Source organism: Oryzias latipes, chromosome 1 (assembly GCF_002234675.1).
Source record: "Oryzias latipes chromosome 1, ASM223467v1".
Taxonomy (NCBI): domain Eukaryota; kingdom Metazoa; phylum Chordata; class Actinopteri; order Beloniformes; family Adrianichthyidae; genus Oryzias; species Oryzias latipes.
Window position 1 is genome coordinate 32,050,657 of NC_019859.2, and position 26,411 is coordinate 32,077,067.

Sequence of the window (26,411 nt, forward strand, 5' to 3'; positions counted from 1 at the left end):
CTTTGTCATGTGCTTTATTGATACAAGATTCTTAATTCTGTCTGATAAAAGCTAGGAACCGGATATTGATAAATCATGTAATAAAATGGTTATAGTATCACGGGGTGGGATTATATAAATTAGCTTCCTTCCACTCCCTTTCAAGCAATATTCATTAATATGTCTAATTATCCTAAGTTTGATTAGTTATTGTATGAATGTATAACTGACGATTGTATTGTTTTTGTGTATTATTTCTATTTGATTGCTTGAAATAAACCATTTTGAAAAAATCCAAGTCAGTGAATTTGGTAATAATCTGCATTTTGCTTTGCTACAAAACAACTCTGTAATTATGAATTCAAACAAGTCCGGACGTTTTGGCTTTTGCTGAACTGCAGACAGCAACACTTTTCCCTCCTGTTATCAATTCATTGATGATTGAAAGGCTTTTCATTGACCTGCAGTGTTTTTCATTGTCAGGATGAATTCATGCAAATCTTTACTCTTCTTTCAGGTTATTTTTATGGCCCGCAGCAGTCATGAACTGCAAGGATCATTTTCGCCATTCTACTTTCTTACTGCGTGTTTGAGCAAAAAGCCCCAGCCACACTCTGAGAAACTCATCAAAATTTTGAGATGAAGTGAAAGTGAAGTTTGGACATGGTAAACACCACAACCCCCTCCAACCCCCCCCCTCAAAAAAAAAAAAATAACATCACAGTGGGCGAAGCTGTCAGAAAAATTAATGGGGCCAAAATCTCTTATGTGGCTAAAAAAAAGAAGTTTAAAACCAAAGCTAAAGTGTTTTTGTTTTTTTATTATGGGATGGCCACAGAACCCACAGCTTGGTTGGTTATTTTGTGGAAAAGTGTGAAATCTGGCGTTTTTCCTATTGTCTCATAACATGGGACAAGGAAACTTTAGTTTTCGAGCAATTATCACAAAATTTCCCACTCACACCACAACCAAAGTTTCATTGACCCCTGACCTTGGTAAGAGCCCGCTATCTTGATTAAAAAAAAACAACAAAAAAAACATTTACACATTAACCCCTTTCTACAAAGTTAACTCTCAAACACCAGAGCGGTCACCAGTAACACCTAAATAAGTCTCTTTGTCCAATCTTAGTACAGAACCTAACTAAACAGCTACACACTTTCTTTGCTTGATGGTTATTCTCATATATATATTATTTTTTCATGTGGGTCTGACATGATAAAGATCCCTTCAGGAGTAAAGCTACTCGCAGTGTGTAGATAAAGAAGGGTTCTGCTGCCATAACCCTAGTGCTATCCTAGGCACTTTAACATTGGGGGAGGTCATCTAGACCCACTAGACCAGGGGTCTCAAACTCAATTTACCTGGGGGCCACTGAAAGCAGGGTGTAGCTGAGGGAGGGCCGCAACTTTAACGCACACACACGCACGCAACTTGTGAGTGTCTGAGAGCCAATAAATTTTTATGGAACGTGTACTACACTATTACTATACTCTATTATTAACTGTTTTCTTTACAAAATGTACTTATAAAACTCTCATTCAAATAAAATACATAGACAAAAAAATCAATAAGTAAATAAATTAGTAAAACATTTCTGTTTATTTAGTCTTCTTTATCTGCTGTTTTCTAATTTGAACGTCCTTATTAACACAGTTCAGTTAACACTGTTGAATTTTAACTATTAAACACAAATCTGTGTTTAATAGTTATAACCTTCAATGATCTGTAACCTCCATCAATGGTTCTTCAGAACACGGCTCCTCTTGTTTACTTCTCAATGATGGACACTTGGCAGCACTTCCTCTCAAACAGCTGAGACCCTCGGTGTGGATGAAGATGATTGTCTGTAAATCTGGACTGAACTTGGACTTATTGAAATTTAAGGTGGAGACGTCAGAGAGGATGTGCTCCCTATTAAGAGTCTGTGTTGAATTTCTTTTTTTAAGTTTACTTTTTAAAGCACAAATCAGTAAAGGAGAAACAAAATTCAGTAACCATTTTTGGATTTTCTTTCTTATGACTTTTGCACATTTAAACCCAGATCACAAGTTATTGTAGAGCAGCCGGTCACCCACTCCTATGTTTTTTTAAAAAAAGATGGAAATTCATCTTGGCGACACCAAATAAGTGCAGCCAAGATGCACAATAAGCGTGTTTGAGATCACCCACGTGGATGAAACGCTGTGCACATCACCTGGTGTGAGACGTATATTTTTGCTTTTGCTCAAACATCAACTGTCAATCATCACAAAAATATCACGAGAAAGGGGCGGGAGCAAGGCGCAAACCTGAGCAAACGCAGCTGGAAATGTAATACTGCACTGACTGCAAGGCCCCAATTGTCTGCAAAACAATGCATTATGGGACATGTGTCCTGATGGGTTTTTGTAGTTGAGTGATCAATTAAAATAATTCAGATCATACTAAGGGGGAGAGGCAGAATAAAAATTAATTGAAAGTTAAGGGAAACTCCAACTTTCTGTTCTCCTTCAGTCTTGCTGCAGCTTCGCCGTCATCTACCCCCCCCCCCCCCCCCCCCCCCCCGCCTGGTCTCCCTAACAATCCAGGCGCGGCGCTGGTTCATCTCAAACACGTATATCGTTGCATATTTTCAGTGTGTCTATGTCTAAAGTTAGCTCTCACGCATGTAGGTGTGGGACATTTATTCTCCACAGCATCCCATCTCGCGGGAGCGGAGAGAAGCGTTTGGTTGGGGTTGATACACCGCCGCGCGCCTAACCGTAAGCATAACTGTAACCCTCCTCTGGGTCTGTGCGGCCCAGAGAAAGGTTCAGCAATGACTGCATGTATTTAGAAAATTACGAGCGAATAAATACGCTCTGAAAAGGAAAGTAAGGAACTCCTTAATGTGGTCCGGGGAGGGGGCTGTCAGGTTTCCTGCCTTAAATGTTCCCCTGCTTTCAAGCCCGATCAATGTCACGCCCCCAAGAGTCATATACCCCACTGTGATTGGTAGGTTGGTCAGCTCCGCGCACGGAAAAAAAAATAAAAATGAAGAAGTGTCATTCATACATTAAACTTTCACATGAAGGCGGGGGCCGCAAAATATCATCTTGGGGGCCGCCATTAGCCCGCGGGCCGCGAATTTGAGACCCCTGCACTAGACAGTGAGCTAAACCTTTTTTCTTCAATGATTCTTTATCTTCACTAGTATCCATGGATTACATGAAATCTTTCCACCTTTATCCACCTTTGTCATGCATACGTCAATGTAAGGATCAGGTCATCTGGACCCCATAGGATAGCACAAGGGTAAGGTGCCCTGTTTGTGAAAGGGTTTCTTAAAATATAGTTGGCTCTTTGGTTAAGCATCAATTGTTGTGAAAAAGTAGATGATTGGAGTTTTTTGGTGACATAACTCATAAGAGAAAGAAATAAGTAAACTTACACAACATTTTGGAATTTTTATTTTAAAAGTGTGGCTTTTGTTCCCATTTTATAGCCAATTGCACCAATGGGTTGATGTCCCCAACAAACATTCCAATGTCTGAACCTAAACAAAGGTCAGTGTATTTGTAGTGAATTTTCTAAGGATTATCAATCCAATTTATTCCAGTTTTGCGGGCCAGATTTAGTAGTTTAACAGCCACATATGGCCCCCGGGCCAAAGTGTTCCCACCCTTGCACTAGATCTTTTTCTTATGATTACCTTTTGTCCATAGCTTTTTTCCCACAGGTTCCTTCAACTTGGAGGTTTTTTGTTCGGGCCCCGACCTCCCCAGGCCTTTTTATTTCTGTGGTGGTTGTCATCATTTTTGCACTGTGGTACAAAAAAGGCATTATACACCATCTACCAAAACAATCTATTGTCCTGTAGTGATTTTAATTAGCTGTGATTCTAAGCATTCCGATGTAAATTAAAGTTTGGTCATTTTGCTTTTTTTTTCTTACTTTAAGTCAAAATTTAACAAACACACTAAAGGATTTTAGTTTGGAAGACAAAATTTTTGTGTTTTTGCGTTCTCCATCTGTGAAAAACAAAACAAAGTAACTCTGGAATGTTGAGTGCATCTGCCAGGAAAGCCATTAATGAAAGATGGCTCTATCCAAACCTTCCTACAACAGAAAATTGCTATTATCTATTATCTATTATTATTCCTGAAATGTCTGCCATGTGAAGAATCAGGTCCAAATTGCATGAAACTCCTGGGCATTTTTATTCCAACACAAAATGAAAGAAAAAGCTGATAGTAATGTACAGACGGAAAACGTTAATGCCTGATCCAGATGACATTTAAAAGTATGAACTATAGTTGATTCTACTGTGATCTGCACTACACTGCCTACTTATACATGTAGGTCTGAGTCACAGTGATCATAACTACATCATGTCATCACAATGGATACAGATACTTTATAAAAATATCGACATTGATCTATATGAATTCAAGATTCAAGATCAACTTTATTAATCCCCGAAGGGAAATTTGGTACTGATTCCTATCGTACCAAATTTCCTTTTTTTTTTAAAGATTTTGCCATCAAATCCAATTTTGTTTCTAATACTTTTCTGGAAAAATAAAATAATAAAAAAGTGAGTAAATAAATGCTTCATCGGGCAGCGCCTGCTGTGCATTCTTTACGACGCATGTTTTAATGATGTGGCAGTTACATTGATAAGCTTGTTAAATTTCACATCATCAGCAATTTTCTTCATCATAAACTGCAGCAGCTGTTTTACTTTCAACTGAAGATCCTCTTTTTAACTCATGATAGAGTTTTCTTACAAAAAGAAATGTGGTGTCCTTTTCTGCAACTGATAATAATAATAATAACAAACTTTATTTGTATAACACCTTTCAAGATAAAAATCACAAGTGCTTCACAGTAAAACACAGAAAATAAAAATAATTATGAAAAAGCATTTTTTAAGAGAGATGCAGAAACATTTTGCCAGAATAGGTTGGATATAACAAAACTTTACTGTTTATTAACAAAACATTTGATTGGGATTGGTCACAGTATAATCTTTATATAGGTTGGTTGAGTAAAAAATGAGATAATATACAAATAATTTCACAGATTTCAGAACTTTACCTTTAAATTCAGAAACCATTTCCCCACTTTGCCATTTTTATTCATTTGAATGTCACCAGCTGCTACAGGCTTTAAGATAAATCATAACCATGTAAGTTGACAATTTATCTCCTTAAGACTACACTGGCCATTTTTAAGATGTGCTGTGAACAGGCACGTGCACTCATAGGACCCTGGGGGTGCTTGAGCATGTGCCCATTTTTGCATCGTATAAAAGGACCCTAGTAACGTCTTAATTTTTTTTTCCTTTTTGTATTAACATTATTACATTCCTTTTAGACATACAAGATAAGAAATGTGGCTAAAAACGTCTCAGGTATTCTATAGAATCCATTTTATGGTAATAGGGGGGTTCTGAGCTGTCTGTCTTTGCGGCTCCGATCGGACTCAGAGCCGGCAGAAAGAGTTAGGGACAGCCGAGGACAGCGAGAGAAGCTGCCGCCCTACTGAGAACTGAAAAGACAACATGACAGTGAAGCAACTTAAATCGGAGAAAAACACTGTATTAGGCAAGGAGCTTTGCTCCTGCTAGTGACGCACCAGTTCAACTAAGAGCAGATCTTGCAGACACAGAGAAGTTGGGTACTAAGTTCAAAATAAAACAGGAAGTTTTAAAACAATTGAACTGTATTTATGGCTAGTTCAAAGCTTCCTCACTACAGGTCTGACACTAACTAAATTATCTATTTAACGTAATAGTTTCTAGTTAGAAATGCCTTCTTTAAAAGTCTGACTTTAGAGGATAAGATGCAAAAGAGAATTTAGCTGGGAATCCCAATCTACACTGTCAGAAAAAAGGGTACGGTTGGGGTACGTTTGTGAACACTTAGGGTACAAATGGTGAATTTGTACCCTAAGTGAGTCATAATTACACCTTAGGGTACTCATATGTACCATTTAAGGATAAAAAAGGTACAAATATGTTTCCAACCATCAGAGGGCCCATATTTGGACCCTTTATTCCACAAACAAAGGTACAATCACTTGTGTGACAAAAGTAATAATTCAAAGTGTATGAAACGTCACCCAAAATCATTTAATACGTTGTTGGTTATTTGGAAAAGATGCACAAAATAACCAAATATATTTAAGAGACCACACATCTATTATGACTAGTTCTGAACAGTACACAAGCACATTATATTTTATTGATTGTGCAGAGCATCAAGATAAAAACTTTTAAACATGTATTAGTGTGAGCCTGTTTTTTTTTTACTTATATAAGAGCTGTTTTAAGTTTTGCCTTTAATTTAGAGCAAAAGCACAATGTAGACAAAATTATTTGATGTTTTTAACCTTATATGGTGTACTTTAACTTGGCCTAAGTTCAATTTAAATTTCTAGTCTTTGAGCTGTTAATTTAAGTTATTTTTTTCTAATCATACATTTTCATAAAAAAGTAAATTTCTCTGTTACTACGTTACATTAAGTGTACATATTAGTACCTTTTAGCTTTTGTACCTACGCAGGAAAAATGAGAGGGTACTTTTTTCGGAGTTACCATCAGTAATTTTTATTTAAGTAGGTGTAAAAACGTAGAGGAAATATGTTGGAGTAAACCAGCGAGACCACGCCCACTCTACTTTCTTAAGTTTCGTTTCTTCCGCCATTTTGTTATCCAGCAGTGGCCGGAGGAAGATAGAGGCTGTGACTGAGGTAAGTCTGCTAATTGCTCAAAAATAAGTTGGAAACTTGTTTTAAGCGGGTTCGGTTATTTTATCTGTAAGGAATAACTTTTGTGTAGTGGAATGCTGCTATTCCGCCGTGTATGTGCCTGTGAGGAGATTGAAAACTACGAGCAGGAGTTTGCTAACGGTTAGCCTCAGCCGTTTGAAGTTCAGCTAAATGCAGCCATTAAATAAATTAAGCTGTTTTTTTATTGGTGTTGTACCGCGTTCCGTTAAATACATTGAAATATATACATTTTTTCACTAGATAATTCTGTCGACGTTTTACCGATGTACGCTGGCGTTGATGCACCGGTTGTTGTTGCCTACCCCCCCCCCCTTTTTTTTTTTCTCTGTCTTTCTTAGTAAGGAAGCCAGCTACTTTTGAAACGACCAGCTCCATAATTCCTACTGATATTTATCAGGTCCGTCGAATTCAATGCGACCCCTGATGGGAGAAGCCGAAAGAGGAAGAAGTATCATTTTAATCTGTAATGTGTAGGAGTCCAAAAACGTTTTTTTTTTTTACACCGCAGTATGGCAGTCCTTCCCATTTATATGTCAGCCTGCCTTAGCTGCTGTGCGCGGGCAGCCACCATTTCTCGAATGCAAGACAGAGACAGAGACTGTTTAGGTTGTCATGATCGCTCATTGTTGGTCAAACGAAGTTTAGTGTGTTGTTGATTTTGATCATTCTCCTGCAGAGATTTTTTTTTTAAATGGAGCTCCGTGATTCCAGATACTCTTCAAAAAACTCATCTAAACCAGGAAAAAAATATTTTTTTAAATGAACTTCCAAGAAATAAATCTGTAGGTCCTTAGAAGCCAGTGCATTGTCGTCAGTGTTTTTTTTTTTTTAGCAGTTCTGCAAATTCTGTAACTTTATATTTCCCATTACTACTTTAAAATGTATTAATTTATTTGGAACAGGGCTTAGATCTGAATAAATGCTGTGTTGGTACCTTTTGGTGTTGTAATGTTTTTTCTTTTTTGTAATTATTTTTTTCCCACCAGGAAAGATGCAAGCTGTGCGTGAACATGTCGAACGCCAAAACAAAAATGTTTTGAAGTTCAGCTGACCTTCAAATCCTTTTGGGAATGCGGTGAGTGGAAACATCACAATTTCCAGCATTTTTCTTTACAGGAATCAGTCAACTTTGTGGATAAACTGTCAGCTGTGATGCAAAAAGATTTTTTTAATTGCTTTTTAATTTAAAGATAATTTCTGTGCTGTATTCTAAACATAATTTTGCTGTGTTCACAGCTGCCAAAAAGTTCAACATCCCAACCTTGGACTTGAAAGTGTTTGGTGACTCAAAGACAGAAGTTGAGCAGGTTTTTGATCTCCTATTGAAAACCCAAACCTTGGTGTGTTGGAAATTTGTCTGGCCGAAGATACAAATCCAGAAGGTGAAGTTTTTCTTTTAAATTGTAATTTATCTATTTTGTTTTGAATGGTTTTGGGTAAATTCCCCTTTGATGCCTGAATTTATTTCCAAGGGAAATAATCTGTGTTTTTGCTTTCAAGTACATGCTAAATTAAGAACATTTTTGAGCTGAAGAGTTTTGATTGTATATTTGCATCAATAGGAGTCTAAGGGTTAATGATTTATTTGACAGGACAGTGTGGGGAACAAAACACGGGCAAATAAGTATGAGTTTTTTATCCCATTGCTGTCTTCGACAAGATAATAAATCTGCTAAGCTGTTAAGTCGGTCAGTATTTAAAAATCTTTGTTTTTACTTTTTTTGTTTTTGCTATCATACTAATTTAAATATTACAGTAACTGAAAGCTTTAATACTTTGACAGATCAGCCGAGTTGTCCTGCAAAGAGCTGCAATACCAGTTCAAGTGGAGATACTGAAGTGGACTCAGATGACACCATAATATTACAACACAGTCCTACAACAAGACGAAGACTTGAAGACACCTCTCTTGCCAAAGTAAGTAAATAATCTTTTCACAAATTCATTTTAAGCATTCAAAGTCAGGCTGTCTTTATTGGAGCTATCCAGCCTTATAGATGTGAGCCAGATGCCAACTCAGACGAGGAGAATGAAGACAAGCGGAGCTGGGAGCTTGTGGCCTGCCAAATGTAGCTTGTACGTAACAACTACAAGCTTTCTCAAATTACATCTTTTCATCTGCTCCTGATTCATCCCAATTTGAGAAAATAAATATTCAGAAACACAGTTTTATTCTTAAATCTTATAACAATATGTCATCATAAAAATGCTACATTTTAAAAAATAACTTTCATTTGAGTGGGTCCCCCATTTTTAACATGTTGCAGTATTTTTCTCATGATGGGCACGTTTGAAACTACACATCTGAGTATTCACTCAAATTGGGATGAATCAGGAACAGACAAAATAAAAGCAGTTTGAGGAAGGTCTCTATTGTGACGCACCACATGGAATGAAGTGGGTCCGAGTCCCTCTGCTCTGCTCTATTCTGATGCGTCCACTTGCAGACAAACAGATCCATTAACATCTTCATCATACTTGTCTGAGCTTGATCTAAACTATGGCCAGAAAGCTTCAATATTGCTCACCATTTTGGTTTCACCACTAATGTTAGTTTTAGGTTTGAAGGACTGTAAGCTAGAGGGAGAGGGCGTAAACAAAGGGATGATCGGACATCAGCAGAGGGTAACTACTGTGTCAATAGCCCCGCCTACAACTCAGAAGATAATTTCTGATCAACTTCAAACCACTCTGCACAAACTGTCTTTAAACATCATCTCAAAGTGCTTTAACCCCAGTAATCAGTGCTTGCTGTTGTATTTTTTATTATTAATATGGACTTTTAAATTTGATCCAATAGGTGGTTGCTGTCATTGGTGAGGATGCATCATCCGTTGAAGGTCATGTGAATGTCCTGCATATCCAGTACAGCAAGGTGCGAGAGGATATACTAAAGAAGTACCCTTTCTTGAAGACAACCTCAGGGGTCAGTGACATTTTAAATCAGTTCTCAGCTTAAAATACATTTTGAATGTCAATATAAGCTGAGACATCTGCTAAAATGATCATTAACAGCAATTGTAAAAACATTATAATTTTCTAAAGCCATATATAAATATATAGTCATTCAAGCCAAGTAATATTTATACATTGAGATCACTAAAGGGAAATGGCAATGAAAGAGGCAACAAAGAACATTAGAATGTATTATGTCTTTTGTTTGTTTTAGTTAAAGTGAATGATTAATTTTCGAATTTTTTTCAATTTTCAGTTGTTTGATGAAGTTGACCGAATGCATCCATCACCTGTCAGTTTAAGCCAGCGCTTCAAGGACGGCGTTTACCAGTATTGTGCCAAAGGTGCTTGAACTTGTTCAAAGAAAAGCTCCATTGACCAAAGTCTCAAAGAATCAAGAGAAGAGATGCTTGCAGAGGATCTACTAGGTATTGACATAAACGTAATCCTTGGTAATCTTTAGTGTGTTTTATAGTTCTTCTTTTTAGAATTTGTATCAATATTATCTTATCACATTTATGCATTTTATCATTTAAATTATGCATTTAAACTTGGTTATAAGTTTACTTTTTTATTATCTATTTTTAGAAAATGTCGAATGCAGTAGAAAGATGTACTTAAAATGAGGTCTAGTGCTTCTTTTGTTAATGTCACAAGTTTTATTTCGTGGTTTAAAAATGGTAACTGAAGTGCTGTTTGCTGTTTACAATTGATCAAATGTTAAGGTTATAGTTACAATGAATGCAATGTGAACTGAAGGAAAAATATAGATTTTTCATTATTGTAAAATTGCTAATAATTGTAAATGTATGCATCCTGTTGTGACACTGTGGAGCTTAAAACATTCATACTGTGAAATGTCAGAATTGTAATTGTTTTGAATGTTTAATAAATGTGATAAACAGTATACTGGTCTTTTAATGTGCTGTATCTGGTACAAATTTGCCATCAAAGGGTACAAAAGGCTTGTCACTGGGGCAGTACCCTTAAAAGAACAAATTTGTACCTTTTTATAAAGGTACATTATGGTACCATAGCACTATAAGGTACAATTTAGTCCACAGAGGTACATATTTGCCTTTGAAAGGTACATACTGTAAGGGTACAGATACGCACCTATATGAAAGGGTACAACATTTGTACCCTTGAGGGTACTGCCCCAGTGACAAGCCATTGTACCTCTAAAGGTACAAATTTTGCACATTTTTTCTGACAGTGTAGAGTCACATTGGGTGCAGCTGTCAGGAACTGGAGGTGTGTACATTTAATAAATAAACCTAAACAAGACAAAAAGCAAATACGGCAGATGAACTGAAACCAAACACTTCTACCCACTGTAAACAATGAAGACACCTGTGGATGGTTAAGATGAACCCAGAGTGACTCATGGGGGACAGAATATGACCAAAAGCACCACTGAAGCACTGAACTAAACTGCAGTAAATCCTCACAGCAAGAGTATGATATCATTAAATATGATTTAATAACATTCTGGGGATGAAGGTTTTTGGTTGTCTGTGTTTAAAATATAACCATCTGGATTATTGGATGATTCGTGTAGATTATGTCTGCAGCGCATTGTGCCAACATAAGTAGCCTTCAGTGTTTTATTGCTTTGATGTCTTCCAAGTCTATGATAAAGTGAACAAACTCATGTTGACAATAATTTGAATACAAAAAAGAATTGATAATTGTAACACTTTCACTTACAGTAGCTGAGTATGTATCTGTTAGTAGTTTATTTTCAAATGTTACTTAATTTCCATGTTGTTTAAAGGACAAAAAAAAGGGTTTCTGCTGCCCTTTTTCGACGTTGAGCCCCTGCCCCTCTAAATTCCTGTGCACGTCCCTGGCTGTGAGAGCAGTTGGAGGGCCCAGGATCCTTTATAGAATAGAATAGAAAGGAATAATGACAATAAAGGCTATTATGATAAAATTCAGGTAAAATTCTCTTCAATGTGGACGGTCCTTACAAATAGAAAAGGACAACACCTTAACTTTTGAAGAAATGTGGAAAAAAAAAATCTGACAAATGTGTGAGAAATCAGGCAAAATGTGCAAGAATATCAGAGGAATGTGCAAGTATCAAGTGGTTCCAAATTGGCATTCAGTGCAGCCACAGTTTTGGAAAGAAACTGTCCCTGAGTCTTCTGTTCTGACCAATACGGTTGGATCAAATTACACCAAATTACCAAAATCAAATGAACGCCTTTCTAATATTGTGCTGGTCAGGTAAACCCTGTTGGTTTACAGGCTTGCAGACTTAACCAGACCACTGAAGTTCTCGTTGTTCCAAGATGAGAGCAGGAGATCCTTTAAGTCCAAAGCAGTGAGGTGGAGCCGCTCTGCAGATCTCCATTGTTTGTGCACCCTATCCCACAGACACTCCACTGGATTGAGATGTGGCCAATTTGCTGACCAAGTCAACTCCTCCAACTTTTTGTTATATTTCTTAAATCTCACTCGAACCACAAATGTTTTCTCTTTTGTGCCAGGGGACTTAACACTCTTGAAAGAACCAAACTTGTTCTGCAACATTGCAGATTAGTGTCAAACGAATGTGAAAATAAATGATAAGACTCAGCAGAAAAATGATTCCAAGCACATCCTTCCAGTTTTTTTTCCTCTAGTTTATCTTGGTACCATGTGAAAAATGCAAATGAGTCTCATTATCCTTGAGTTAATACAAAAACAAAAAAAAAAATCTTCCCACTGGCTTATGGTTAGGTTCAAAAGCTCACGTTTTTTTTCTTTCACCTTGCCAGAAGACAGTGATCATCATTGCAACCTATTTACTCTGCAGCCATGTGTTGCTAATTGCATCCATCCATCCTTCTATCCTTCCTTCTATCCATCCTTCTATTCATAACCTGCTTAATCTCTGTCAGGGTCAAGCAGCTGCTGGAGCCTATCCAGCTCCTGGTGGGTGAGGGCAAGGGACACCCTAAACGGGGTGCCAGTCTGTTACAAGGCCACACACACAAACATTATGCACACTTAAGGGAAATTTAGATTTACGCATTGACCTAAGCAACATGTTTTGGGACTGTGGGAGGAAGCCAGAGTGCCCAGAGAAATTCCACATGTACACGGGGAGAACATGCAAACTCCACATAGAAAGGACCCCACTGGGATTTAAGCCAGGGCCTTCTTCCTGTGAGGCAAAATTGCTAACCAGCTATCCGATTTTAACTTTCTACATTTTTGGGTAACTAAGTAAGTTGAAAAAATAAGTAGTTGAACACAGTGGTAACAACAGACTGAAACAATATTGAAAAAAAAGGTGGAAACAGACATTAAAAGAAGTGAGTCTCCTCAAAAAGTACATTCTGCCCTTTTTTGAAGGACGATGGAAACAAGTCAGCTGTAGTTTAAAATGACATGTAAGACTGATTGGAGCATTAATAATAATAAAAAATAACAACAATGATTCAAGTTTAAACTGATAACATTTTTAGACTATACACTTGAAACAACCAAGGTCAGCTATCATTTCCAGGTACAAAGTCTGCACTGGCTCTGGTTTCATCCTAGCATTCTCCTAAAGATGTTAATAGAATTAACTGGTCTCACTGTAGAAGAAAAAAAGGCTTGTAAAGTTCACTTGTGACCTGTTAAATATATGGTTAGGCCGTTGATTTGCACGTTGAGAATTTTAGTCATATTAAATCTAAATACCCAAAGAGAAAGGACTACGAGGCAATAAAGTTTATGGTCTGTTGTTATATGGCTGTGGGGATTGAAAATAACAAATTAGCTCCGTACACCAACAAACACATCACTTATTTAACAGCCCATGCTAATTAGCAGAATGAAAGTAAAAAAGAGGAGTGAATAATCCTCAAAGGCACTTTAACGCACCCTGCTTGATGCTATTCTGTTTAAGCTTTTTCATTGAAAATCACTGCATTCAATACCGTTTTAATCCACATTACATAGTGTTTCTTTTTTATTAAAGCCTCTAAAAGAAAGTCTCGCCCGCTGTCTCGCTGGATTTGACATACAAATTTAGACCAATCACATCAACCAGAAAGGTTACCGCCCCAAGTGACAAAAACGCCCCCTTAATACTGCGCGCAAACCCAGCGAGCGCGCAGGAGCGAAGTGAGCGCCCAGGATCACCGCTCGGTTAGGATTGCAGGCGTGTAGTTGTAAAATGCGGGGTCGCTCGGTTGGAATTGCGCCTCCGCGGTTGTAAGCTTCGCTCACTCAGTTCCTGAAAACACCCGCTCTGTCTTTATGCTCGTTCAAAATATGGCAGCGATGAAACGCCATAAGATTGGCACTAAGCAACCGTCAGGTTAGTTGGCTGATCTGAGCCACATAATGACGGATGCTGAAAAACCTGATCGTTGTGTATAAACTGACCAGCAACCACCCTTGGAAGCCCCTTGTCATCATAGATTCAGCTCCATGTTGTTCTGACCACATTACAGGTCTATTCTGTCCTCTGGCTTTTCATAATTATCACAGATAGTGTGTCGGTGCTGTCACCTGCACATTTTTACAATTATAATAGGTCTGTCCTTGAGAAACAATGGCTAAAAAATGGGTGTGTCCTGCAAAAGATTTTAAGATCGCAGACAACCGGGTGAGCCCATGAGGTGAAAATGTTCATGCATCTACTAAACCAGGTTAATTGTAACAATAACAAGAAACATGGCAGAAAGAAACCTCTTGGCTCACAGACACTGTTAAAACCCACAATAAGCCAGTTCAAAGTTATATAGTCCTGTCAGCCCTTTTCAGCAGGACTCCTACTTCCAGAAATAACACAAGTTTCAAAGTACCACCAACTCCAAGAAGTGCCTGTGGAATCCCATGATCGGCTGCACTGGTGGGGTGAGATGCCGCTTATCTGGCGTCAAGGTGGAGCAGATGAGGGTGACACGTGAAGCAACCGCGGGTAGTTCCGACCATGCCAATAAAATCTGTATTAAGTAGCAGCAGGTTGCTCACCAAAGACCCAAACAGCCCTGGATATCATCTGAAGGGAGGGGGCAGGGAGCGATGCACTCCATTCCAATCCAAACTTTTTCTAGTCGTGCACAGATCCACTATGCAACAAGGAACTGTGATAACTAATGGACTGAGGGAGGACCAGAAACCTAAAATGAGAGGCAGTCTCACTCAAGGATAACGGAGAGCCTGTTTAGTCAAACTTTTATTGACAACACAGGTGATCATTAGCAGCACAAGGATGACCACACATGTGCAGCAAACTAATTCGCTCATCCTGCCACATTACATTATTCTTTCAAATACTCAATACATTTACCACTCGCACAGCAATCGTATGCATCATTTTCACAACAAAAATGAAAAATGAAATTAATAATTTATTTTTTTTATCATACTGTTGTGAGGATTTGCTTCAGTGTTTTGGTGGGATTTCTGGTCATGTTCTGTCCTCCATCAGTCACTCCTTGTTCATGTTAATCATCCACAGCTGGCTTCATTTTTGGTAATTGTCTTCAGTGAGAAGTGTCTGGTTTTCAGTTCTACATTGTCAAGTCATCTGTTTTTTTGTTTTTGCACAGTTTTTGTCTCATTTCAGTTTAAATGTTTACGTTTCATGCCTCCAAGTCCTGTATTTTGGCTCCTACACCTCCAGTTCCTGACAGTTGTATCCAACACAGACTTTTGTTGTGATTGGAAAGATTTTAATACAGAAGATGTTGAAACTGAATGATACAGAGTTTAAAGAAGGCATTTCTAATCAGAAAATATAACAGATTGATTGAGTTTCGGAACCATAATGAGGAAGCAATGAACTCGCCATAAACACTGTTTATTTATTGTGAAATTTCTCTGGTGTTTTATTTTGTACTTGTCCCCCAGCTTCCTGTCCCTGAACGATCTAGTCTGTGTTGAATTGATGCGTTATGTTCAGACATCTAGCAGAAGTATAACGTGACTCCTTGACAGCGACTAGTTATACTAGAACTGATAGGTTCAAGTAGCTTCAGTATCACCTCTCTTTAGTTCCCCGTGGGGCAGCAGCTTCTCTCGATGTCCCTAAGTCTTTCTCTCTGGTGGCCGTGAGTCCTAAGGGGAACCACAAAGACAGAAGCATCAGCTCAGAAAGAAAGGGGGCAATCTTTAATATGAGGCAAAAACAGAAGGTTGCTCCAGCACCCCTAGGACCCCAAGTGTGCACCAGTCTGAATGCCCTGTTGAAAAACTGAAGGAAGTTGAACAGGGTATCCGTGGTTTTCGTCAGATGTTTTAGCACTATCATCTTATGCTTTATGCTATGCATGGATGAGTCACAAGTGGCTTTAAGCCAGCCTGTGCATTACAGACAAGAGAAACAACAAAGCTCTTTAGACTAGTCAGCCTTGACCAAAACTATTGGTCAGTCAGCGAAACAAAGGAGCTCGGGGATCTTTCTAAGCCCATCAGACGTGCTGGTTGCAGGCTATGGTGATGAGCTAGCAAGTCCACAGCTTATTATTACCTGACTAATTATACTGACTAGCTCAAGCTGGCAGCTCTGTGCACATATTTATAATCAAAGTCAAATTAAACTATTAACTGAATTAATGGAGCATTGGTGTGTCGTGTCAGCTCACTGGAGGCTGTGTGATGTGAGTATGCTTTTCTTTATCATGTGTGCATATTTTAAATCATGACAGGCTGTTTAGAAACTAGAAAACAAACGCAAAAGCCAAGGGGACAGGAATGGACGGAAAACACAAGACAAAGATGCTATCGTTTATGCATTATTTCACATTCAATGATCAATGATACAACACTGCTAACAAGTCAGTGTCCCAATGATAAAAGTGGTTAAAAATAACCTGCATGTCTCACATAGGCAGTAAGACGGTAAAAAACAGCTGGGAAGAATGTGGCCAGGCAGCTTAGAGGTGTGGAGTGTAGGATGACTCTGGCGGTGAGGAAGATGAATAGGACAATGACAGGGGCAGAGGACCAAGTGATGGAAGTTGAAAAAAAGAAGAGCTTGATGGCTACAGCTTACATGATCAGGGAGACTGCAATGAAGGTACTTGGTGCTTCATCTGGAATGAGGAAAGCAAATAATGAGACCTGGTGGGGGAATAAAAAAGATCAGGAGTGCATTAAAAGTAAAGGTTAGCTAAAAAAGTGTGAAACTGGAAGGACAGTGGTGCAACACTGTGCTGTGGTGATGGACAGACTTACAAACAAGTTAGACAGGAATCTCTGGATCATGATGTTTGCAGATGAGATCTGTAGGGACCAAGTGGAGGAACATCAATAAAGGTGGAGGTTTACTTAACATATCACCTGCACCTCTCGTCCGTGCAGCCTTTGCATGCAGTCAGTAAGAAGACAGTGTGTGCACCTCGCTAATGGAAAATGGCTAGAGAGGGACATTAGGGCATTAGGGCACTGCATGATAGAACGCTCCGTACATCATAAGTGCATGCAACCTATATTATCTTTACAAATACTTCACAACAACGTTCCTTAAGCTGGCTGCACGAGCCAGAAAGGGAACTGCCAGACACACCTGTGCTCTGCTTAAGGTTCTGCCATGCGCTACACGAGCCTGTGCAACCCAAAAAACCTGCAGCACCTGTACGGGTCAACCGCCATACAGGTAAATGTGGCAAAGGCATTGTGGGATTTCAAGCAAAAGATTCATCCCACTTTAACTCTCTTTGTATTAAACCTCAAATGTTGTATGTTAAGACTGTGAGCACTGTGACCCTCACAGCAGTTAGATGTGTTTGATAGTAAGATGTTGTCTTCAAAGGCATTACGCATGGTTGTTCAAACTCTAGTCAAGAGCAGATATTTACTTTGAACTGTTTTTTTTTTTTGCCCTTTTTGAAGCCAAACATAAAGAGCCAAAAGAAAACTCTCTTTATTCCTTTGCTGGCATTTGTATAAACTAAAAAAGAGCAAAGCATAAAAGATAATAACACAAGGGTTACATATTGTAATGCAGCAGATTTAGTATATTTAAGCTAATTTGAATTTTACTTGGGTTGTTGAAAATCCATTTATCCATTCACTTGAAGTTTTGTCACAACTGAGAAAAGCCAACAAAAGATTTTCCAAAGAAAGTAATAAAACATTCTGTTAAAGATTTCCCTTTGTTCTCCACAGACAATAATCTCTTTAATTTGGACTAAATACAATATTCCTTTCTGTTTGGCTTCAGTTGGTGCTCATGTTGAACATAAACATGAACATCTTTGTATTTGTTAATAATCATTTAGAGATTCCTTATATTAAGTTTTAAACCACTGCAGCTTTTTTTGATAATTTAGCAGCCAGCAAAAACGAAGAAGTTGGATAACTCAGTTGGCGGCGTGTCGGACTGACGCAGCGTTTATATCCCAGGTGTCGTGATGAGCAGACCATTACCGGCGATGGTTACAGGCTGCGTCAGCAGAGCCACCATCAGTGTGTGAATGGGGGAATGGGACTGTTACAGTTAAACTCTTGGGCCTTCGAGGAAGGTAGAAAAAGCGCTATACACGGATTTGGCATTTTACCACATGGTGGCCCACATCTGTGTCACCCTGTACCGGTCCCCAGCCTGGATAAAATACAGGGCTGTGTCAGGAAGAGTATCTGGCGTGAAAATCTCTGCCAAACCACCTGTGCAAATCAGTGAAAGCTGTAGGGATGTGCCAAAAGGTAAACGACCACGAGCAGCCAGCAGAAAGTAATGAATTTGCAAACTGCTGCTGAGCAGAATACGAAGCCCAAACCTTTTTTGTTTTGAAAAAAAAAAACTTTCCCTAAGTTAATGTATTCACATCTGTTTATCATTTTAGAAGCTGAAGAAAGATTTTTTGCACTTTAACACATGTAGTGTTTGCAAATCCGATTGAGTGTTTTATGCATATCCTGTCATATTAAATAAAGGTTAGATTTTTTTTCCAATTTGCATTAGATAAGGTAAAAAGGGAATAAAGAGGATGAGAGGAAAAAATGATTTCTCCATTCTATTAGATAAACTAACTCCTCATTTAGAATTCAAATAGATGTGTGGGAAGGTATTAATTTGTTTAAATGGGGACTCCTTTCAGCCATTCAAATCATGCAGACTAAACAAATAAGTAACTTAAAAAGAAGAAATGACTAAAGAAAACAGGAGGATAAGGATGGAAATGGAAAGGCCGTAATTGCAAATATATCACGAAGGAGGGGAGGAGAACAGGCAGAAGGGTTTAGGGAGACTGATGTACACGGCAGAGACAGGAAGAATGATGATGACGAGGGTGGCGATGAGAGGGAGACAGACAGTGGGATGTTAGATTGACTTTGCTTCCTAATGAAAATGGCAGCGAACTGCAAACTTTGCATTCATGGCAGAACATATCCAATAAATGTGAACTAAAGTCTGGATTGTGCGGCTCAGTGAAGGTTCAAGGAATAGAGCAGAGGTCAGGGTCAGACATGCTCTTAGCTCACTTTCCTTGAGAATTTCTTTAGACACAACATAATTCCCCTTTTTAGAACAACTCAAACCATAAATTCTCCGTTTAGTATGACTTATGCATAATTAGAATTTTGTGTTTTGATTTTAATGGATATAAACCGGTTTCTTTTCTGCAAAAACAGACAGAGGTGCAATTTAAAAGACAGTAGGGAGACACTTTTTGTCTGTAAAATGCAGAAATATGTTGGACCAAAGCAATGAGGTAAAAAACATACTGGGATTATAGCAGCCCAGCTGCATATGTAAAGAAAAATGTCTGATTACTGTTACACCAAAGCTATGCAATAGGTTGATATTGATTTCAATTTGCCATAAGGTGTGAACGTCTGCTTGTTGGCATGCCAGTTAGAATAAGTTAATAGAAGTGAAAAACATAAGAAACTAAACATCAAATGAAAAAGAAATAGGAGCAACATAGAAATCGAACTCTCTTAGAGTAAGATCAGAAAAACGTTTCTAAAAAAAAAAGATTACGCCTTTTGAGCGGCCAGCTTCTTTATCAAACACCCCGAAAACAGAAGAACGTGTGAAGATAGGAACAATTTGTCTTCAAGTGCTAAAAACACGTTATCCACAGCAGTTCTCAGGAACACTGGACTCAAGATGAGGCATGAGACTAAGATGTCTTTAACAACATCTGGAGAGCAGCTCAACAGGCAAACTGAAAACCTGGTGTGATTGTGAAGTGGTTCACAAAAGTCCTGAAGCTTTGGTGTTGGTGTTGCATTTTCTCCCTCCACCAACTGCACATCATGAAAAGCTCGTGCTAAAGCATTGTCAGGCTACATGTTTGTGGGGAAAAGGGCCGTTTTTTAAGGCTTTAAATGCTTATTTAAAATAATTTAAGAAAAACTCCTGCAGGACTCTCAAACTACTCTGGCCAGCAATTTCTTTTGTTTGTTAGAAAACAAACTAACATATGTCTGTTCTCCCTTCCACAGGACAATCCACTCATCCTTCAGTCAGACAGAAATGTCACTGTCAACGCTAGAAATGACCAAGGAAAGCTGACTGGGCAGCTAACTGTGGGTAAGACGCATTTCCCAAACGTCCCTGCAAGTGTCACTTCTCTCTAAGAAGACGGCCTCATTGGCTTTGCTCATACTTTTTCCTGATTGCATTACCCTTCTTTGTGATAACAGCACTAAATGCTTTCTATTCTCAGAATTCTCTCTCTTTTTGTTTTTACTTCAGAAACATTTCCTCCTTATTGAATTAGTGAGGCCCTAATGTTTGACAGAAAATGGCAGCTCACAGGATATATGAGATGACATCACTAATGGCTGCGGGGGCCAAGAAAACCTTTTAGATATTTAAATGTATTTGAATTACATTGAAATTGAATTTAAATTAACAGGGAGGGGGGGTCCATACAAACTTTTTTGTTCCTGAAGATTTCCTTGATGGAAGGCGCTGTCATATACCCTGTCATATTCATCACTTTCATCAACTGAAGGGAGATCAGGGTGAGTGTGAAATGCCAAAATGTCTTTATTCCCATCTGGATTGTGACAGCTCTGTTTTCCTTTGTCTTTTGGTATAAATGTAAAGTAAAGCACTTTCAAACTACATAAGGGGAACTCCCCAAGAAATCCAAAAAGTCCTTAGATATAACCCAAAGGAGGCATTGGACTTTGTTGTAATTTTAAACTCAAACATTCATGCATTTCATTGGGGTTACCCAATAAAAACCTCAGATTTTCCAATCAGAAAATGCACTTTTTCTTCTTTTTAAAAAAAAAAATGTAGTTAAATGTCATCAAATCACAGCGAGTTTTAAAACTTACACTTTATTCCCTTTAGTTGTGCCATTTTTTAAATATAACATTTATAAAAAATTTGCTTAAAATGTTTACAGTCTTTAGAGAGTACTTAACTCAGGAGCCAGTTTAGCTCGTGCTGGTTTGCTGCGCCTTCCGTCCGTGAAACCAGAGTTCGAATCCGGGCTGCTCCCTATTCCCTTCTCTGCTTCTGTGCCAGTCCCAAGCCCGGATAAATTGAGAGGGTTGCGTCAGGAAGGGCATCCGGCGTAAAAACATTGCCAAGCTAACCATGCGACTCTTCCTCGAAAGAGAGATTGTTTCGCTGTGGCGACCCCTGATGGGAAAAGCCGAAAGTGGAAGAAGAAAGTAATTAACTAATATTCACAGTAGGGGTGGGTGACACTGAGAATTTGGGTATTGATCTAATACCAAGTAATTACTTGTGAAAAAAGTAGAGAACCATTTGGTTGGTTTAATTGGATGTAAGAACCAAGAACACAAAAACTCTTTACTGTACATAATAAAGAAAAACTGCTACGAAAGTATTGATCTCACTAGTATCAATCCTTCACTTATACGATCTGCCAACCCTTCTTTAACACATATATGCCCATGTCATGTGAGTGTGGTGGCAGGAGTCAGCGGTCAGAGTATTCTCAGGAGCATGGGGAGGGGGGGGGTGAAAGGCAAAGCCAGCTGCTCAGAAAAAAAAAGGTCACGCAAAAGGTCATGTACAGTTCTGTAGGAACATGTTTTTTTGCTTTTAAGTTTTTGTATTGTATGTACTACATAATCTGCTACACATTCTTGAATGAATTATGCTTTATGTCAACTTGTCCCCATGATAATATTGGGCTACGTGGCCTTTCCTGGCTCATTTCCTTTGGCAAGTAATTAGGTTCAATTTCCCCTGATACCCAGGCGCTTATTGATGCTGTCAGAAACTTACATTGATAAAAGTGAAAAATGTATTTGGTTGAGGTTAATATGATGTAAATGGTAAATAAAGCCACTTAGATGGATTTTTCTGTTTTTTGCATGTGTTAAAATGGAAATGAGTACACATTCTTTCTTGGTAGATTAAGCAGCCATGTGCAACGTCTTCATTCTCCATTTTTCCCCCCCTCTGACACTTTAAAGTTTTCAAATCCCTGACGGGGCACCTCACGCAGCGAGAACTCCCCCAAAGCTGCTTTCCTCACCAACAGAATTGCTTCAGTGTTCGTGTGTGTCTGAATGATTACGTGCTTCCTATGCAGTCAGCAGAATCATTCTGTTCGAAAGCTAGATGGCAAACTGCTACAGCCAACTTTGTCAAGCCGCAGCATGTTGTAAAAACTGCTGCAACCCAACCTGCTTGCTCAGATATAAGCTTGGAGCTGACTGACTTGTGTGCTTTTAACAACCCTCAGAGACAAAAGTTCAACATAAATCCTCACTTCCTTGGACGTGTTTTTGTTTGTGCCTGTCCACATTTTCTTGCAAATGGCTTTAAAGTCGGCTATTCTGTTTTGCAAGAACTAGTTTTTAGCTTGCTTTTTGACACGTGTGTGTGTGTGTGTGGGGGGGGGGGGGGTGATGTATCTGGCTGCGTTCTAAAGATGACCCAGATGGTGTTGATGACACCGTGAGGATAAAACAAAACCTGGGCTACATGGTGTTTGTAGCTGGAACTCACTGGAGAAACAGCTTGCTTTTGCTTCTCCATAAGGTGCAAAATCAACACGGTCAGTAAACATTTGGATTAGTACATTAACACACCCCAGCACAGTGGTGTTGACACCTCAAAGTACATGTTGTGATTGAATTATGTTGTGATTTAAATATTTCAGAGGGGGAAAAAATAGAAATGACTGCTGTTAAGAGACTGGCATAATTGTTTTGGGCTACCGTTTTTTGGTATGCTAGACACAGAACCGGAAGGTAGTTTTGCAGCAAGATGCTCAAAAAGGGTCGTTTTGGCTGAGATACAAGGTGGACATGCTTCCCAGAATACCCATAACAGGAAGCGGTGGATGCAGTTTAATTTTAAAAAAAATTCAGAGACTACCCAAAGCAAGGTATGTTTTGCATGATTTCAGAAAACTTTCACCACAAAACTTAAAATTTGTTGGAGATAAACAATTTAGGGATGATTTCATCTGGTATAACAGGAAACTGTGGGTTTTGAATGTCTTTTGTTTTAACACTGTTCAACAGTTACTACAGACTGAATCTAAACACAGAAAGTGTTATTGTGATTTCTAACAGGAGTCCTGGTAAAATAATTAAACTTTTATTTAACTCTTGTCCTTCTTGGTTAACTAAACAACCTCCTGTTAATCTTTTGTGTGCAAAAAAGCAGTAAAAAACTGCCAGCCTAAAAACAATCTTTGGATGTTGGACCACCAGTGAGAGAAAATCTGTCCTAAGTCAAGGTAGATGAAGGAAAAGCAAACGTTTTTTTTAGTATTTTTAAACATATGAAAAATATTAATACTGGTGTAAAATTTTTATAAAATCGAATCAAAAATAATTGTACATCATAACAATATGAAAAAAGCAAATTCATGGAAGTAAAACAGCTCAGCCTTTTGCGATATTGATTTTAATAGATGGAACAACTTTACAAAACTACAAAGCTACAAAACTACAAAACAAACGAGCTACAGATGATCATCTGGCGCCTGAAACCATTGCTTGACACAACATGGGTTTGACTTTCTTTACACAGTGAAAATAGGAATTCAAACGTTTTTAAGCGCTCAATGCCATCAGTTGGTGATTGTAGGACAGATCCAACAAACACACACACACACACACACACACACTCTTCACCCTGACGTCTTGAGGGTCTGAGAGCAAGTGTTGGCCTTGAGCTCCTCATCTCGGGTTTATTGCTCTCTTTCTTTCAACCCCAATCCCCTGTCTTCCTCTGGGTTGCTGTCAGCTCATTAAAGTGAGTGAGAACCTGTCATCTTTGTCTCCTGAATGGCTTGCCATAAAGATGATGAGTGAACTTGGAGTTTTGAAGCCCTGCCCTTTCACCCGCCTAGGTGATGATGTTCCAGCATTAGAACCAGAAGGCTTTTGCAGCCCACCAACAGAAAGTTACTTGAAAGGAATACAAATGTTCTGTGCACTGCTTTGTTAAGGAGGGAAAAAACTGACAGGGTGAGCCGCTGGGCTGCACAAACTATTAACATTGTAGACCACCCGGTGAACCTGCAGGGGGAAAATGATAATGCAAAATGGTTTTCGTAGTAAGCATGTAAACAACACGCAAGGGTAAGTAAGAGTGAAGTAGGAGAGACGCAGGCATGTTTTAAAGAATTGTCTTTTTTTCTACCTCCCTTGACTCCTGCACACTGCGCACGGAACTGGTTATAGCTGTGCAAGGTAAAGGTGCGTGCTGTTTCAGTGCCCAATGAGCGCAACCTGGCTGTTAGAAAAGAACAAAAATTAGACAATCAGAGTGCAGTTTGTGTGGGCATCCTATTAGCATCCTTACAGGCACTGTAAAGTGTTTTCACGTAGTGTTTCACAGTTTAAATAAAATACTTATGTTCGCTTTCTTAGATTTCTTTTTGATGGCAGCTGACAACATTTTAGAGCAGCAGCACACTGTGCTGTCTTGGTTGTGCACAAACACATCATATTGTGTGTGGTGAAATCACACTGATGGTATAAAATGAGTTCTATTTGTCCCATGACTGTGTTAGACTTTAGGTCTCGTTCCTGAGACATGGTAAGATTAGATACACACATTAGATACACAAATAGTCATGTGTTAGTCATTGGAGTTGGGTGTTGGTTGGTTTTGGGTGCATAAAGCCAATGTGGAGCAGCCAAACTCTTGTGTTCATTTCTTTTTCATTTTACATTTAGAAGGTAACAGATAAACTGCAGTGTGATTAAACGAAAAAGGGGACTTTATGTAATTCTCCTGGACAGATCATCTTTTCTTGTTTGCTATGAGATCACTCAATCAACCTCTTACTTTTTTATATTTATCCATTTTCTCTGGATTGTTTGCTTCCCCAATTGACATTCCTGTCCTCTCGCCACAATACTCTGCCTTTTTTTAAACTTTGAATAAGTTTTACACTGACTTGGTTGCCTTTTTCTTTATCAAGACTTAAATTTATCACTTGATTATCTTTATCGTCACGCTGTAAATATGTTGCCTTTCATCACAGTGCAGTTGCCCCCTTTTTTTTTTTTAGCACTGGGCTTAAGAAATAGCTCATCAAAGCAACAAACAACTCAACTCAAAGCCATGAAGAATCATCAATGTTGGTAAAAGATTCCATGATACAAAGCTAAAGCCTGACCTCGACTGCACAAACAACTATGCTTTTTAATTTATTAAAAGGGTTTAATCCTTGGTGCCTTTCACTTCCAAACGTGACGTCTCTGTAGCACTTAAACAGTTCAATGTCAGGTAAAATTGGATTCTGATTAGAGTTCGCAGTGAGAACTCGCAAAGCCATTTTGTTCCCATCACACAGTGTAATTATAAATTTACATCTCTCCAAATCCCCCTCTGAGAAACCAATGGTGTACATAACCGCCGCATTTGGCTGTGATCATATTTTCTGCTGATGTCAGATTTCTGAAGCTTTGCTGGCTGAGGAACACAGGCGCACTGAGTAGATCGAGCCGGCACATCTCCCCCTTATTCCGCTTGCTAAGTTCAGATGAGTTTTCCCTATTTTGTGCTGCTCAATTTAATGGTTATAATGAGGCTCTTAAAACACACACAGCATTGGTTAAACAAATGGGAATAAACTAACAGGGCCATCAAAGACTTAACAAATACATTATTTATAAGTACTGTCATTTTTTTATTTTTGATGGCCCTTTAATTGTGCAAGGCTAATTGTTTACATACAGTTTGGCCTGTAATGTGACCAATGCTATTTTCATCACTTGTTCTCATGTGTTGGCATGGGTTGCCTGGAGGAATGGACTCAATGGAGCATATGAAGTCATTCTTCTGCACCACTGAGCCATGGGCGTCATGTTGTTTACTGGTAGTTGGACACTAATAAAATGACAGATGGACTGAGGTCTATGTATGAGATCACTGTCCTTGGCCCTTGGAGTTACAGACTTGCTCAGCAAAACATCACTTAATACATTGACAGGTTTTTCTTATCCAAATAAAGATACATGTTATTTTATTGCATTTGTATACCTGCCCCTGTCTATTTATAATATAGGCCTAAAAGATTGTCGTGATTTATTGCAAACCATAACAGTGCTGGTTACACCCTGGCCATGCTCGAGCATAATTACATTTAGGATAAAAAAAAAGTTATTACTAAAAAAACAAAATGCAACAGCAGTTAAAATAACTTTAAAATAATAATAATAATTTACGGCTGAGTTGAAGAACTGAGCTTGAAAATGTGTTGATTTTTCTGAACACAGATTCGATTTTGACTGATGAGGATGCTGACAGAGGAGCCTGGTCTGGTTTCCTCAAATGTACTGTTGTTCGCTTGTGGGCTTTTATCTAAGTGGCTGCC

The 26,411-nt window shown here is 38.6% G+C and overlaps 1 protein-coding gene and 1 long non-coding RNA gene across 4 annotated transcripts in view; both read left to right on the top strand.

Annotated features, from left to right (window-relative positions):
• sgcz (sarcoglycan zeta) overlaps nucleotides 1-26,411 on the top strand; it is a 450,656-nt gene that overhangs the window by 335,424 nt on the left and 88,821 nt on the right. Inside the window, exon 4 of the mRNA XM_023960554.1 lies at nucleotides 20,077-20,164. Within this exon, the coding sequence (XP_023816322.1) occupies nucleotides 20,077-20,164 (88 nt within the window). The remainder of the gene's footprint in view (nucleotides 1-20,076; nucleotides 20,165-26,411) is intronic.
• Nucleotides 6,390-10,209, top strand: LOC110015623. 3 transcript variants are annotated; one of them, XR_002874254.1, is made up of 6 exons: nucleotides 6,390-6,855; nucleotides 7,722-7,810; nucleotides 7,972-8,117; nucleotides 8,519-8,652; nucleotides 9,536-9,661; nucleotides 9,947-10,209. It is a non-coding gene; the product is annotated as an uncharacterized LOC110015623 (long non-coding RNA). The 3 variants fall into 3 exon arrangements; XR_002874253.1 differs by having other exon boundaries at nucleotides 6,392-6,696; XR_002874255.1 differs by lacking the exon at nucleotides 6,390-6,855 and adding an exon at nucleotides 7,062-7,132.